This window comes from Sciurus carolinensis, chromosome 4 (genome assembly GCF_902686445.1).
Source record: "Sciurus carolinensis chromosome 4, mSciCar1.2, whole genome shotgun sequence".
In the NCBI taxonomy this organism is placed as follows: domain Eukaryota; kingdom Metazoa; phylum Chordata; class Mammalia; order Rodentia; family Sciuridae; genus Sciurus; species Sciurus carolinensis.
The window spans coordinates 30,954,107-30,970,421 of NC_062216.1; the positions used below are offsets into that span (position 1 = coordinate 30,954,107).

Sequence of the window (16,315 nt, forward strand, 5' to 3'; positions counted from 1 at the left end):
CAGCTGCTGTCCTTGGACAACATTGTCACTTCATAGTTTTTCTTAGTCTGGGATTGATAACATCAGCATATGCCTACTGGTTCATGCAGTAATGATATATTGCAGGTTACATTACTGCTGTTGTAGATTGATGTGATTGAAAACCCTTAGCTCTGGACAGACTAGGACACAATGGAATCCATGCACCATAGTTGAAAACATTGATACGTTATTGATTCTCTGATGTTAGGTGCAGATTTATTTCTGTAAGATGAGAAGGAGGCTTTATCAAGTGTTCTTCACCAGACTGATAAGGAAGGAATCATTTCTCAGTGCAGGGCTGTCAGTAAGTGTTCCATGAAGTTCCAAACAAGGGCAATCACTTCTTCAGACTACATGAACAAGTATCATCCCTGGAGAGTACCTATCTCGGTATGTGGATAGGAAGAAAATGCAATGACTTGCATCCTGTTTCCTGCAACCTTAACAGCTATTTTATAACAATTCAAGGTCAGTGGCAGATCAGCTGTTGGAATCTAAACTCAATAACTTAAAATCAACTGTATCCCCTTTCACAAAGTAACATAAGTTCAAAAAATGCACTCCCAGCCTATGCTTCTTAGGGGAATGGATGACTGTCAAATGAATGTGATCCTTTTGTGAGGCTGCAGGTCTGTGAGCCTGACATAGATATTTAGTGTTCATTTATTACTTGTTTTCCACCCACAACACTGGTCTGCATTTTAGAGAGCATATAGCAAGAAACGTGCTTAAAGATTTCTTACAGTTTTTCCTTAATACCAAGCTCTTCATGATCAAAATTGCCCATGGATTTTAGTCATAATACATTGTGTATTTCACAGGGCAAGCTGTGAATCATCTGAGATTCATTTGTTTATAAAGTAGAATACAGGTGCAGTCCACTCTAAGAGAATCTGCCATGTAAAAATTCATACTTCAGAAAAATACAAATTAGAGTGTGATTACTTCTGTTAGTAAATGATGTATATAAGTACTCATAATAGTGCCATGGAATACTAAAAATTATTTGATAGACATTTTGTGAGCACAGTTGTAGTTTTAGTAGTATCTATACTTTTTCTGAACAGTAACTCTTCAGGTAAAGCAAGGCAAAAAGTCATTTTTAATTTTTTGTTGTAAACATAACAAATTCTAGAACAAACTGAAAAAGTAAGTATATGATAATACATTCAGGATCCACTACCAAATGTAATCTTTATTGACTTTGGCACATTTATCGCCTGGACAGTGAACATATATTAATGTCTACTCACTCAGACCCACCCATCCTTCAACTGTTATTTTCAATCAAAATGGACATAGCTGTTACATTTTGGGCTATTGTTTTACAAGATATATATTTTAATGAATTATCTCTCCAAAATATTTTTCTAATTTTGTGATTTATATGACTGATTATAATTTATCATACATACTCAAACCAGAAGCTATACCTGACATATTTTGTAGGCTTTGCCATTTTAGGAAAACTTTTTACTTAATAATTTTTGTAGTTTATTGTTTAATCAGTATGAACCTCTAATATGATATGCAAGAGATGATACAACAATTCTTAGTTTGCCAAGATGTCTTTATGGGACCTATCATAAACTGTAAAGGGGTTTTACAGGGCTGGGATTGTGGCTCAGTGATAGAGCACTTGCCTGGCTTGTGTGAGGCCCTGGGTTCAATCGTCAGCACCACATATAAATAAATAAATAAATAAATAGATAAATAAATAAATAAATAAAATATCCATTGACAACTAAAAAATATTTTAAAAAATAAAAGGGTTTTACAGTTTACATATAATTTTTGAAATCTGTTAAATAACTTTTTAGGAAAGACTGAATTGGGATAAAGATTCCAAATTATATATTTTAGGGTAATAAATACCTTCTGTATTTATACACTTTGCCTATTCTCTGGGATTTTAGTTTTATTTTTTCCATGAATGTCCTTTATTAGATTGGAAAAGTTTCTTTTTATTTAGACTATTGAGAATTTAAATCATGAATGACTATTATATTTTTTTCAAGTATTTTTTCTGCATCTATTATGATCACTACATTGCTGTTCTTATTTGTTTACATGGTGTTTTAGGCAGCTTTTCACCACTGTGACTAAAAGATCCGACCAGAACAATTGTAGAGGAGGAATAGTTTATTTGAGGGCTCATGGTTTCAGAGGTCTCAGTCTGCAGACAGCAGGCTCCATTCCTCAGGACTCAAGGTGAGGCTGAACATGATGGCAGAAGAGAGTAGTATAGGGAAGTGGCTCACATGGTGATCAGGAAGCAGAGAAAGAGATCTCCACTCTCCAGATACCATATGTACCCCATAGCCATGCCCCCAATGAATCACTTCCTCCAGCCACACCCCACGTGCCTCTAGTTACCACTCAATCAATCCCATTAGGGATTAATTCACCGATTAAGTTAATGCTGTGACCGAATCATTTTTCCTCCAAACCTTGCATTGTCTCACATGTTAGCTTTTGGAGAACACATCACATCCAAACCACAACATATGGTGAATTATACTGATTGATTCTTGAATTTTAAATAAGACACGCATTCCAAGGTCAGAGTCTATTTTTTTATGATATATTATCCTTTCTATATATTGCTGGATTTATTTTATTGAGAATTTTTGAGGATTTATTTTTTTGAGGATTTTGTCTTCATGAGCAATATTGGCCTATAGATTTATTTTCTTCTCAGTGTCTTTGTCTAATTTTGGCATTATGATAATGCTGGTCTCCAAATGTATTGGGAATTTTCCCTTTCTGGTTTTCTCAAAGAGTTTGTGTAGATCTAATATTGGTACAGTATTAACTGGTGTAATGTATTGGCGACCCAGGAAGAGAACATAAGGATTAGAGAAGTAATGACCAAGAATTGTACAGAATTAATGAAGATGTGGAACAAGGTCAAATGGTCTAACATACTTTTAACTAGAATCGCAGAAAAAAAAGAAGTTAATAGTGCAAAAGACATCTTTTGAAGAGTTCAGTGGCCAGAAATTTTCCTTATCCAATCCTGGACTCAAAAACTCAGATCGCTTCAAATAAAAACAAATATCCCTCACATATACCCAACCAACATGCTAAAAATTAATGAAGAGAAATCCTGGAAGCAGCCAGATAAAAAATAAACATCACATATAAAGGAACAAAGCTAAAAAAATACATTCGACTTCTCATCAGAAACTCCGCAAGACAGAACAACAACCTCTTGAAATTGCCAAATAGACAATAAGCTTCTCAACTGAGAATTCTGAGCCCCCTGAAAATATCTATTAAGAATGAAAGTACAAAAAAAACTTTCAAAAAGACAACCCCACCCCACCCCACATTAAAAAAGAGAAAAAAGAAAGCTAGGAGAATCCAGCACCAACAGACCTGTAACACAGAAAAGTAAAAGAAGTCTGCCCCACATAAAGAATACTTCACTGGTCGAATTCAATTCCACAGAAAGGAAAAGGACGCTGCAAATGGGAAACTTGAGAGGAAACATTAAGGATATTTTTCATGTCTAAAGCATATACACATCTTTTGTTTGCATAATTTCTGTTCATCTATTTTCAAGTTCATGTATTTTCCTCTGCTGTGTGAAGTCTGCTGATCTGCTCCTTGAAGAAATTCTTTATCTCTGAAATCATGTTTTTTATTTCTCTAATAGGAATTTCCTATCACTTCATGTGTCTTTGTACTACCTCATCTCATATATTAATCATTAATATTTTGATGACTGATACATAAAGAATTGACTAAAATGACTATCTTAATTTTAATTTAGTGTTACTTTTTCATTACCTATCCCATAATTCCAACATCTGGGACATTTTTTAATCTTTTTCCATTGACTTGTATTATCTCTTGATATTGTATTTTTCAGTGTGTGCATGTGGTATGTCTTATGTGTATTCTTTGAGTCCCAGACATAATGTACAGGAAAACAAGAGCTAAGTTCCAGAATTCACTTCTAGGAGAGCCTGAACCCCAGAAGTGGTAATGCCTCTTCTGTCAGGTCATAAGTGTGGAAAACTGAGTGGATCTTCTAAGTAGTTGGTTGAGCTGGGAAGTTGGTTTGTGGGAAGTAGTGGCCTCCTGTAGTTCACCAAGGACTTCAAAGCTCCGGCTGCTTCTGCTGCTCAACGTGTGGTTTCTCTGCATTTCTGCTCTGCTCTCAGCTCTCAACAGACCCTGCACGTTCATGTCACATAGGGAGTCTCTACTTTTGCCACTTCCTTAGTGGTAGACCACTGCTGATTGTTTCTCAGTGAGAGACTCATGCTTGCAACCATGGAGGTTCTTGTTTCTTCTGGATGAGCTTGAGGCTTGGGCTATTCCTGTGCATGTGGACGTAAGGGTTGCAGTTTTCTGGAAATTACTGCCCCTCTCCTCATTAACTCTACCTTATCTCTGTGGGTGTTATTGGGTCCTACGGTTTCCTACCTCTTTCTCAGTGGAAGCAGATTTCTCTGCAATAATTGCAAGATCCTGTGCGAAAGCCGACTTCTTGTCTCACTCCTAAGGACAGGTGGCTTTTGCTCCCTGCTTGCCCTCACCATTGAATCACCTTTACCTGGGCCTGGTTGCAGGAGTTTCCTACTTGGCCCCCTTGCAGACTGCTTAAGCATGTTAATCAGTGTAAAAATGATTATGTGAGCAGCAGAGATTTCCTGACAGCTTTTTCTTTCTACCTCTCCTTTCACAACAGCAGCTTAAGATTTTTTAAGACTTGCTTCATATTAGAGAAGTGTTTGTAAAGACAGGTGTCCTGCCACAAAAGGCAGCTCTTTCAGGTCTCCCGCGCCGACTCTTCCACCCCTTGCCTGCCTCAGCAATGGATGCCAGGAGTGCACACTCCCTTGTGGGACTCAGGGATTCTGACCAGGGACTCTGAACTGCCATGCTAGGTCACACTCGGTATGTTGAAATTTAGCTGTTTCCTTACCCATTTTCACTGGTAGCCTTCTCTTCTTCCTGTATCCTGCCATAGGTATAATAGTTTGTGTGTTCTGACTTTCCTCAGAAAGGGATTTGTCACTTTGGAATTTTGCTCACCTGGTTGACTTGCAAACCTCATGTCCCTGATGGACTACAGCAAATGTTTGATATTCTAAATAATGTAATTTCTTTCCCTTCTGTGTTTGGGTGGAGCTGCGTTCACTTCTATATCCTAAGTAAAAGTAAAACTCACTTTTTTCATCTTCACATGGTTAAAACCCTATCTTTTTACAACCTCCTTCTTTGAATTTTTACCACAGGTTTTATAATTACATATTCAACTACTTTATACTCTTTATCATCTTTAGGACACTTCTGACCACCTGACAATTTTCATAAGCAGTTGCCTTATTTGCAATGTGTGGTCATCATTAACATGAACTGCAACAGTGCTATTGTCTGTGTTGTTTTGTGCACTTCATAATGTTCAGACTATTCCGATAATAGCCTAGAAGAGAGCCTAGATGTTTAATTTAGGTTAAAGGATTATTTTTTTATTTATTCTAATTAGTTATACATGACAGCAGAATGCATTTCAACTCATCTTACACAAATGGAGCACAACTTCTTATTTCTCTGGCTGTACATGATGCAGAGTTACACTGTTCATGCAGTCATAAATGTATATAGAGTAATAATGTCCATCTCATTTCACCATCCTTCCCACCCCCATGCCCCTTCACTCCCCTCTGTCCAATCCAAAGTTCCACCATTCTTCCCACCCCTCCCCCAATTATGGATCAGCATCCGCATATCAGAGAAAACATTTGGCCTTTGGTTTATTTGGGATTGGCTTATTTCACATAGCACAATATTCTCCAACTCCATCTATTTACCTTCACGTGCCATAATTTCATTGTTCTTTAAGGCTGAGTAATATTCCATTGTGTAAATATACCACATTTTGTTTATCCATTCATCTATTGAAGGGCATCTAGTTTGGTTCCATAGTTTAGCTATTGTGAATTGAGCTGCTATAAACATTGAGGTGACTGCATCACTGTAGTATGCTGATTTTAAGTCCTTTGGGTATAAACTGAAGAGTAGGATAGCTGGTTCAAATGTTGGTTCCATTCCAGGTTTTCTGAGGAATCTCCATACTGCTTTCCAGCATGATTGCACCAAATTCCAGTCCCACCAGAAATGTATGAGTGTACCTTTTTGCCCACATCCTCGCCAACACTTATTGTTGCATGTATTCTTGATAATTGCCATTCTGACTGGAGTGAGATGAAATCTTGGAGTAGTTTTTATTTGCATTTCTCTAATTGCTAGAGATGTTGAACCTTTTTTCATATATTTGTTGATTGATTGTATATCTTCTGTGAAGTGTCTGTTCAGTTCCTTAGCCCATTTATTGATTGGATCATTTGTGTTTTTTTTGGTGTGAAGTTTTTTGAGTCCTTTTTATATCTTGGAGATCAGTGTTCTATCTGATGTGCATGTGGTAAAGATTTTCTCCCAATCTGTAAGCTTTCTCTTCACATTATTGTTTCCTTTACTGAGAAGGTTTTTAGTTTAAATCCATCCCATTTATTGATTTTTGATTTCTTGTACTTTAGGGGTCTTGTTAAGGAAGTCAGATCCTAGGCCAACATGGTGAAGATTTAGGCCTACTTTTTCTTCTGTTAGGCACAGGGTCTCTGGTCTAATTTCTAGGTCCTTGATCTACTTTGCGTTGAGTTTTGTGCAGGGTGAGAGATAGGGGTTTAGTTTTATTTTGCTACATATGGATTTCCAGTTTTCCCAGCACCCTTTGTTGAAGAGGCTATCTTTTCTCCAATGGGTTCAGGACTTTTTTATTAATTTGTTTTAGAAGACTCATAACTACAGGAATTTTCTTACTCTCATTTCAGTTTTAGTTTGTGCATAAGTTTTACATTTATAACTTTGACTGCAAATGATAAAAGTATGACTCAAACAAGTTTAATAATTACTTATTATAAGAAAATGGGGGGCTGGGGAGATAGTTCAGTTGGTAGAGTGCTTGCCTTGTAAGCACAAGGCCCTGGGTTCGATCCCCAGCACCCAAAAAAAAAAAGAAAATGGGGTATCTTATGAAACCTGAACCAGATGGGTTGAGGTAGAACTAGAAGCAAAGACTGAAAGCTATTAGGACTCTCTTCATTTCTTGAGTCCATTCCTCACTAAAATCTGTTGTAACCTTCCTCTCTGCAGACAGGTCTTCCTTGGCTTCTCGGGTTCCCATTCCCACAGACAGTTCCCACAGTGATTTTTCCAATACTAAAAAAATAAAAACTGATCTCTGTGAATCTAAAATCTATAAATTTATTAAGAGAACTGATAAATACAGCTAGGACAGGGACTTATTACTTAATTGTATCAAAGGCATAGCATCAGAGGAAAGGCTGGAGACCAGTCCAGGTTTGGCCTGACATCCACCCTTGGGCCAGACAACTGCAGTTGGCAGACAGAGTGACATTATGCAGAGTGAATGGTCTCTCGTAACCATTTGACTGGGATGTGGGAACAGCATAGAAATAGGATCTGGGAATATCTTCCTGAACTAGGATAATTACATATATGAAATACAGAAAAATCAAATGATACTTTAAAATCTCATTCTTAATTGTACAATGGATCTATGTGCTGATCTATAAAAACCAATATATCAGTTGTTAAAACAATTTAGATGTTTACTATGTCTTCAAATTTTTCATGATACTAATATATTCTTATTTTAAGAAAAAAGGTACTTAACACTAAACAGAAAATTTTTATCAGTGCTCCATTATTTTGTCTATTTAATAAAATAAATATATAAGATAAAAATAGTTATTTTATGCACATTTTCCCCCAAATTGAACAGATTTACAAGAAAAAGGCACATTTACTTTATTTACAGTTCTTATCAAGGCTTTTCCTGCATTTGAATTGGGTCTTAACCTTTGAGATTTTTGATGTGGATGTGGTTTCATTATGGAAAGTGATTTAGAATCCACTTTATGAGGCATGCAGCTGAAAAGATTTTAGATATGATGGCTTCTGGGCATGACAGTTGTACACCTTTCACTGGGGCTGAACCTCCATAAGCTAAATTATGGAGTACTTACAGGCACACATTTTTCCTGTCAAGAACTATGGGGCATGTAAAATGCATTTATGATTGATAGTAGGGCACACAGAGTTTAAAACCCACATTTTTAAAGTTAGACTGGTTAACCTTGTACAATACTATAACATGGTGCTTTGGAATTAGAAGCGCAGAGCAGTAACGTTTACTGCCAAAAGAACCATATTTATTAACTCAACAAAGCTACAAGAAGATGGATTTGAAAGGCAGAACACAGTATTTCATCTTGAGAATCATTTTTGATCTTCATCATCAGAGGCCTCACAAAATCACTTCTTTTTTTTTTTCTTATTTTACTGGACATGCTAATCAATCCTATAAAATCTGAAAGGTTATGAATTTTTCATCACTGCATTGTAACTTTAAAGTTAACCGTAAATATTTATAAATCTCTTCTTCCCAATACATGTAAAGGTAAAAGAAAATGAAAAGAATTGAAGACAATAGCATTTTGACTTGTGTTTCTCTCTCTCTCTCTCTCTCACTCTCCTGCCTCCTCCCTCTCCATGTCTCTCTCTCTCTCTCTCTCTCTCTCTCTCGCCTGTTGCTCTTTCTTTTTTATACACAAGATTTTGCAAGAAATTATTTCATTGCTCAGCCCGGAGTAGCAGGAAAGAAAAGTATCTTAAACTGTAGATCTTATTTTGCAGTAGGTAAACATTTCCATTCTACTGTGGCTAGAAATAGGGAATTTGAATGTTAGTGGCTTTGTAGAATTTATAAACACAAATTATTGGCATTTTAAATTTAGCTTTATCTCAAGCCTATGAATCAGAAAATACCGAGAGATGCTAGACTGTTCTATGAATAAAAGATATTTCATCTGATAAGAAGAGAAGAGGGGTATGTTTTCTTGAGCTTATTGTTGGGGCTTGGTTATTCTCTAGAAACTAATGTGTTGGTTGAAGCATTGTCACATCTTCTAGCTTTATAAAGATACAAAAGTATAAGAAAAAATATATAATATTAGCTACAATATTTTGCCCTTAGAAAGTGCCCATGATGACTAGCATTTATTTGCCTTTAATGCAAAAAAAAAAAAAAAAAAAAAATGAAGTAAAGGGGAAAAGTGTGATTCATGATGTACTTCTATTTAAAAATGGGTTTTACTTTGTTTCAGGATTCATTTTGGAATGAAAGGCTCCATCATGATTAATCCACTTAAACATAAAAGTAAAAATGGTGTTTCTCCTGTTTTTGAAGTGCAGCTCACCAAAGATTTGATTTGTTTCTTTGACTCATCTGTAGAACTCAGGTAAAAAATAAAATAAAAATACTTAGCTGCAAAACTATGGAGATTAGATTTGCAGTTTGCTTTGGAACGTCACCTGTGTTACTAAACAATTTACATTTGATGAAACATCATGATAAAGAAGTCTTCAAATAAAATAATTTGTTAGGTTCTTCACTGTTCACCCAAATAACTCTTGTGCCCTGATTGTTGTGAAGTGTTTATATCAAAACTCATTTTTAAATGACATTGTGAAACTGTAAGCCAGACTTAACAGTTACTTTTTTTTTTTTTATTTCTTTCTATAGGAACTCAGTGGAAAGCCAACAGAAAATAAGAATGATGGAAGAATTAGACATATGTTCACCTAAATTTAGTTTCTCAAGAGCAGAAAGTGAAGTTAACAAACAGAAAGGTCGGATGCTATGTGATGTGTTACTGGATCAGAAAGTGTTGCCTGGGGTAGGGAACATCATCAAAAATGAAGCACTCTTTGACAGTGGTCTCCATCCAGCTGTTAAAGTAAATTTTAAGTATTTTTAAACTTCTCTTTTTAAATACTACTACGGGACCAATGTGGAACACTTAAATTTGTATTGCAGTAACACATTCTGCTCAGGCTTCAGGTGTCCTTCAAGTCTTGGTTCATGTCAACTTCTCTGCAACCAAATCTGACCACCTCATTAAAACTGCAGTGTGCAACCCCTTTTCCCCTTCACACTCTCAATCTTCCTTAACTTACTGTGCATTTTATTTTTTCTGTATCTTGTATTACTCTCAAACGCAATATATTTACTTATTACATTTATTGTTCAACAAATTTGCCTTCTCCTAACTAGAATGCAGTCTCTGATTAGGACAGGTCTGCTTTGTTCAGGAATGTTTCCATGCATCTGGAACACAGTGGCTGACATGATGGGCATAAAGAGATGTTTGTAGGATGTATGAATGAATTTCTTTTTGTCTGGCATGTTCAACATATACTCTACACATCCTCATGTATTCCTAGTTATAGCTGTTGGTGCTCATAGAAAATGTAGTTTCAGTAGTATGATAAGAATGGAATTCAGATAACAGGAACTAAGGAATGAGTGGTCAGTAAATAAATGGAAACAAAATATAGAGTTCTTGTTCCTTCTAATAACTTAGGTTAACTTGAGAAAAATATTAGACTGCAAGGAGGGAATACCAGAATAGGGATGGATTTAGGTTTTTTTTTTTTTCTTTTTCTATATCTGGAGAGATTTGAACCTACTTCTAAATTGGGAAAAAAAGAAGTGGTAGAGAGAAATACTTAAATTATAGGAAAGAGGATAGTAGTCAGTAGAGCAAGGTTGTGAGAGTTTTGAGAGACTGGAATCCAAACCTCTCTGAGAAGTCAGAGAGATTGGAATGCATGTGTTTTAGTTTCCAGAAGAATTCTACATTAGGGCTTTATCCAGATCTATTACTATTTAAATTATTTTTAACTCTGTTAACTAAATTATTTCTATTAATTAGGTTATTTTGAAATAATAATTAATTCTGCTAACTATTTTTATGTAAGTCACAAGTTACCTTTTTGTTTTGTGTAGATACTTCCTAGATAGTTTGGTAAAATCCAAATCAGTAGGAATTAAGTTTTAAAAGAAACCAGGTAGTGATAATTTTAGATTGAGTTCTGCTTTTTGACACTGGGAACAAGTTAGTTCAATGGGGCAATAATGAAAAAAATTTTAAGGAGGTGCTGTTTTAAATCACGTAGACCTCAAAGGAAAATGTTAAGAAAGAAGGATTTTCAGATGAACTGAGAATTTTACGTTTTATCTGTACAGTCATCCATTCACTTAGTGAAAGTTCATTTACCCATAGTACCTGGAAGTTTAAAAATCACTGACATTTCTGAAGTTTTATTTATTAGCCTCCTAAAAGTATAGACACAATTATTGAACTAGTACAGGTTAGCATTCCAAGATTTGTCTTGATATGTATATAAGATATGTAAAGAATAAATGTTTTTAAAATGTATATATTTTAAATTAAAAAATCAAAGAACATTTACAATACTTTTGGAAGATTATGTTGATTAGACAATTTTCATTTTTATACTCACTGATAAATTGTTTCTGTGTGTGTGTGTATTCAGACACATACAACAAGAGTAAGGTATTGGAATTTCTTTTGGAATTGCCATTTAAAGCATATGTGCCAAATGAAAATTAATTCTGCATCAGGAACACTGAGATTTGTGCCACTTTGTCATAAAAGTTCTCCAGTAAGGTCTGTCTGGGTTCTTCCATGTGTCGAGTACTTCAATATTAATCCTTGTATATAAATTCATATATTTTTAAAACCTATTGTAACCTTGATACTCAACTGCTCCTATGCCTAGTTTTCCTTCCTCCTTTCTTTCTGATTTCTTTCTTTTTACTTTTCACTTTTTCAAATCCAGCAAGGCTTTTCATTCAATATATACTTGAGTTTAGAGTTAAAACACATATAGGGATAGTATTTTTTAAAATCAATACCACTATCAAGTAAAAATAAAGCTACAGTTTAGTTAATGAACCCCAAAAAGATATATAATAAAGAGAGTTCTAGAAGATATGCATAATATTTTTAACTTATTCATAGTTCTCTTTCAGAGAACTGGAAGGTTTTTTATTTTACAGTAGTGAATAAATTATGAAATTACATTCAATTATTTTTCCATCTCAAGGTTTGTCAATTAACAGAGCAACAGACCCATCACCTTGTGAAGATGATTCGTGATTTCAGCATTTTCTTTTACAGGGTAAGAGCAGAAATTTTCAGCTATGTAAAATGTCAGTGGTTTCCCTTTTGATTGCATCAAAAATGCTAAGGCTAGATATAGCCACCTAGTGGTAAGAGTATAGAGATACAAAAAGGCAGGGGGACATTTTATGGGCATAATTAACATTTTGAAATTCTAGGTCATAGGTCATTCCAGACTTGTCTAACCATGATTATACTGAATTCTACTTAGTTGGAAGCAGCTATGTTAACGCATGTGTCATACACTCTTATTCTACATTTGAATACATCAAACAGAAGTTTAGAAAAATAGACTACTTCAGGTAAATAAATCTTAAGTGTAGTTTCTTTATCTGTAAAATGAATAATAATTCTCTGTCTCTCACAAAAACTAATCCAGGAATGAAATAAGTACTTGCTAACATGTAAATTTTAAAACTTACATATATGCGTACATAGAATTCAATAGACACATTTTATCTTTTAAACCTGTTTTAAATAAGTCTGTTTTTCTGCCAGTCTTTTCCTACATTCAAAGTCTTATTTTTACTATGTTTAGAAAAGAAAGTATTGTAGCATTCTTCATTAATTGACTTAAAGTGTCAGGGAACCTTTTGCTTTACATATTTGTCTTGAGTAAATAGGACTATTTTAAAACAGCCCATTTTCTGCCCAGATTAAATTGGCTATTTTCAAAACTTTGTTTAAATTAATATAAATTGTTTGTGCAATTTTCAGCTCATATGGTGAACCTTATTTTTGGACTTTTAAATTTTCACACAACTGATGTAAATCCAAAATATTCTTTTTGTAAGAGTTTTAAATGCATATGAATAGTGTAAAAACCACAGAAGATAGCAAAATATTTTTTGAAATAGTATTTATTCCAAAATGGAACATATCTACTAGGATGGTATTTGAATTTTGTTTTCCAGTGAGTCTCTAAGGTTAAAAGAAAAAAAAAAAATGCTCCTGTTAAATTTTGTCCCCTAGAAATAAGGTTTTTGACTGTTATAACTGTGTGAGCAGTTTCAGTGTTCTGAAAGTAATCAGATTTAAAACTAATCTAGTCTTTTTCTTTGAACCACATAATTACGTTCAATTAAAAAAATACCTTAAAAATCATAGAAGACATTTTAATATATAAAACTTTTATGTCTCATTTAAACAAGAGGATAAAGCTATGCAAAGAACTATTTTGAATACTAATAAGTTAAAGTGATTTAATTATTTCCACACAATCTTATTTAACAAACATTACAGAAGCTTGTCAATACCTTTTCCTTAGATGAAAGAAAAGATTATATGGAACTATGTTCAAATATATGTAAATTTTTAATGGATTGTTTTCAGAGGTGACTTAAAGAATTTATCTTTGACTCCTTCACAACACTGTTTAACATTAAACATATATTTATTTTTATTTTCTTTCAACTTTTACTTATTTATTTTGTTAGTGCTGTAAAGCAGGATCTGGTGTTTCTAAACACTACAAGGTTTATAGACGTCCGAACTGTGGTCATTGCCACTGCAGAATAACTGTATGTCGCTTGGGGGAGAACAACAGAATGACCTATTTCTGTCCTCAGTGTCAAAAAGAAAATCCTCAACATGTTGACATATGGTAAGAAACCTCATTTAAAGCAATACTGTTTGCCTTGGTTATCTAACTAAAAGGTTAATAATCAAAGAACATAACTAAATATCAAGCTATTCATAAGAGTATACAATTCAAAAGTATTTGGACCTTTTGAAGAAAACAGTAAATAATGTCATCAAAGAACCAAAAGGAGCCAAAGCTGATTTATGGATAATTTCTCAATTCAGGTAGAAATCCTCTAACTCAGGTGATAATATCCAGCCCTTTGGTATAATCTAATTTGGGAAAGTGAGTATCAGGAGTAGTCAATAATTGGGAAAAATGCAACTATCTTCAAAAGTCTTTGCTTTACTTAGAAATATGTCATAAAATTTAAGCAGGATCTTTTTTCAGAACTTGTCTGACTGATTAAACAACAGATTACTTAATAAACATATGTGCAGTGATTTTGCCCTTTGCTGAGTATAATTATGCATTCCAGAACTGGTGTAGTAACCACTGGATGGGTTGAAGACTCTCTGTAAGATGAAATGGACCAAAGCTTCTGACCTAACTGGTGACCCATAGTAATGTTTTGGGTCTCCTTGAATTAGTATCAGTTCAGTGTCATTATCTAGTAATCCCAACAAAATCTGATTATTTTCCGTCCTAGTAGAAGATAGTGGGGTGAGTGTGACTTGGCAAGGCCAAGAGAAAGATTAAAGCTGTTTTGCAGCTACTCTGTATGGGATTACAAACCAAAATTATCAGTGCATGTAGTGCTATGAGTTCAGGGATATTAGAGGATTACACATACAGAGGGGCTAGAAGATCTCATAAGGTCAAATTTGAATTTTACTTTTAAAAATGGAATTTTGGTTAAGTAAATGAAAAAGTACACATTATTTAATTTAAAAAGGAAGTGTGGCCACCACATTTGAACGTTAATATGCAGGCATGCTGGAGAATGAAAAAAATATCAGCTAAGCCATCAAAGGCCAAACATTTGAAGGCTCCATTGAAGGCTGGTTTTACAGGTAGGATGAAATCAAATAGTAGGGATCATTCGCAGTTCTGGGAATGTTTAATAGGACTTTTAATAGATTATAGCATGTAGTTAACATAGAAAATGAAAAGATGGGAAATGTATGAAGAAGCCAGTGCAGAATAAAGGACAAGAAATGGTTACCAGGGCTAGGATCAAAACACTGGAAATAGAACCTTCCTTAAACACTTTTAAAAGTCAATAAAAATCACAGAAGATTTGATATGTAGAATAATGCAGAAAATTTCAGAACCAAATAATAGAGATTTGTACTTTATGAGTCCAAGAAAGTTGGGATATAATGGTAAAGATACAGTGAGTGTATATGTGAGGTTAACAGTGGAGTATCCACTGAAGGGTTAGAGGTCATGCCTGGGATCTTATTAGCACAGTATTGTTAGGGGAAACATTAAAAGTTTCTCAGTTCACTGTGACCAAATGAAGATACAAATCAAGGTGTGAGTTTCAGGGACTACCCATTACTATTGAGTAGGAGGAAAAGTAAGCAAAGGGAACAAAATGATGTGACTGCAAATAGGAAGCTGTGCAGCTGTGCAGAAGCTGGAGAGGAGAGAGAGGGCATTGGGTATGTGTAGAGCTCTGGGCCACAATGCGGAGATCTTGGCTTCTTTCTTCATAAATGTATCTGAAGCTACTTTTATTTCTCTCTGCTCCTTTGTTTCATTTTCTTCATCACTCCTCTTGTTCTCAGCTACTTCTAAGTCACTTTATATTTCCTTCCTCTCAGCTTCTTCACCTGATTTTACTATCAGAGACATCTGAAATGCTTAGATAATTATATTACCATACATGTTTATGATTGGTTTTTGTTTTTCATGAACAAGAAACTATTTTTCATAATATAGGTATACAGTTGGCCACATGCACTCAACCCCAATATCTGGCACTCAGTAGACCTCCAATATATATTTGTCTATTAAATAGGTGATTAATGTTCTATATTTACTTTCTGTTAATTGATAGCTTTTCAAATTAAAAAAAATTCCTTATTCTTCCAAATCATCAAATATTATTTATCATCTAAATAAGGTAATAATTAGCTGTCAGAACTGAAGATTTTTGAAACTAGTTTTTAAAGCTCAGAGATCCCTGAAAGAGACTTAAAGAGTAAAGAGAGGGCATGATCTACTAAAACTCTTCCTTCCTCACCTAATCCTGTCTTATATATTGCCAATCAGTTTAAGACTTTAAACTGCAAAAGAAATACATACATAATTTTGTAAGTTTGGAAACCAGTACTATTTGCCCTATTGTTAGGTTTTTCTGTAATTATATTCCATTCATTTATTTTGGATTAGTATTTAAATACTTTTATTTTTAATTAAATTTCCTTCTTTTAATTTAAAGTCACTTTAGCTTAACTTGAAGTCTGAAAATAGCAGTGATCTAAATATTCCTTCAATTGGTAAAAGTTTACTTAACACCATCATAAATCATACCCATGTTTTCTAGTTTTTATTAATTGTATCACATTTTAAATGACTATATCATTTATTATTGGGTCTTAATTACATGCTAACTTTCATAATTTTTGTATGTAAGCATTGTTTCTTTCAAGGAAAATAAGGATTTTTTTTA

General features: G+C 34.2%; 1 protein-coding gene across 1 annotated transcript in view; it reads left to right on the forward strand.

Annotated features, from left to right (window-relative positions):
* Neil3 (nei like DNA glycosylase 3) overlaps positions 1 to 16,315 on the forward strand; it is a 44,110-nt gene that overhangs the window by 12,936 nt on the left and 14,859 nt on the right. Inside the window, exons 3-6 of the mRNA XM_047550955.1 lie at positions 9,228 to 9,362; positions 9,647 to 9,860; positions 12,037 to 12,111; positions 13,550 to 13,716. Of these exons, the coding sequence (XP_047406911.1) occupies positions 9,228 to 9,362; positions 9,647 to 9,860; positions 12,037 to 12,111; positions 13,550 to 13,716 (591 nt within the window). The remainder of the gene's footprint in view (positions 1 to 9,227; positions 9,363 to 9,646; positions 9,861 to 12,036; positions 12,112 to 13,549; positions 13,717 to 16,315) is intronic.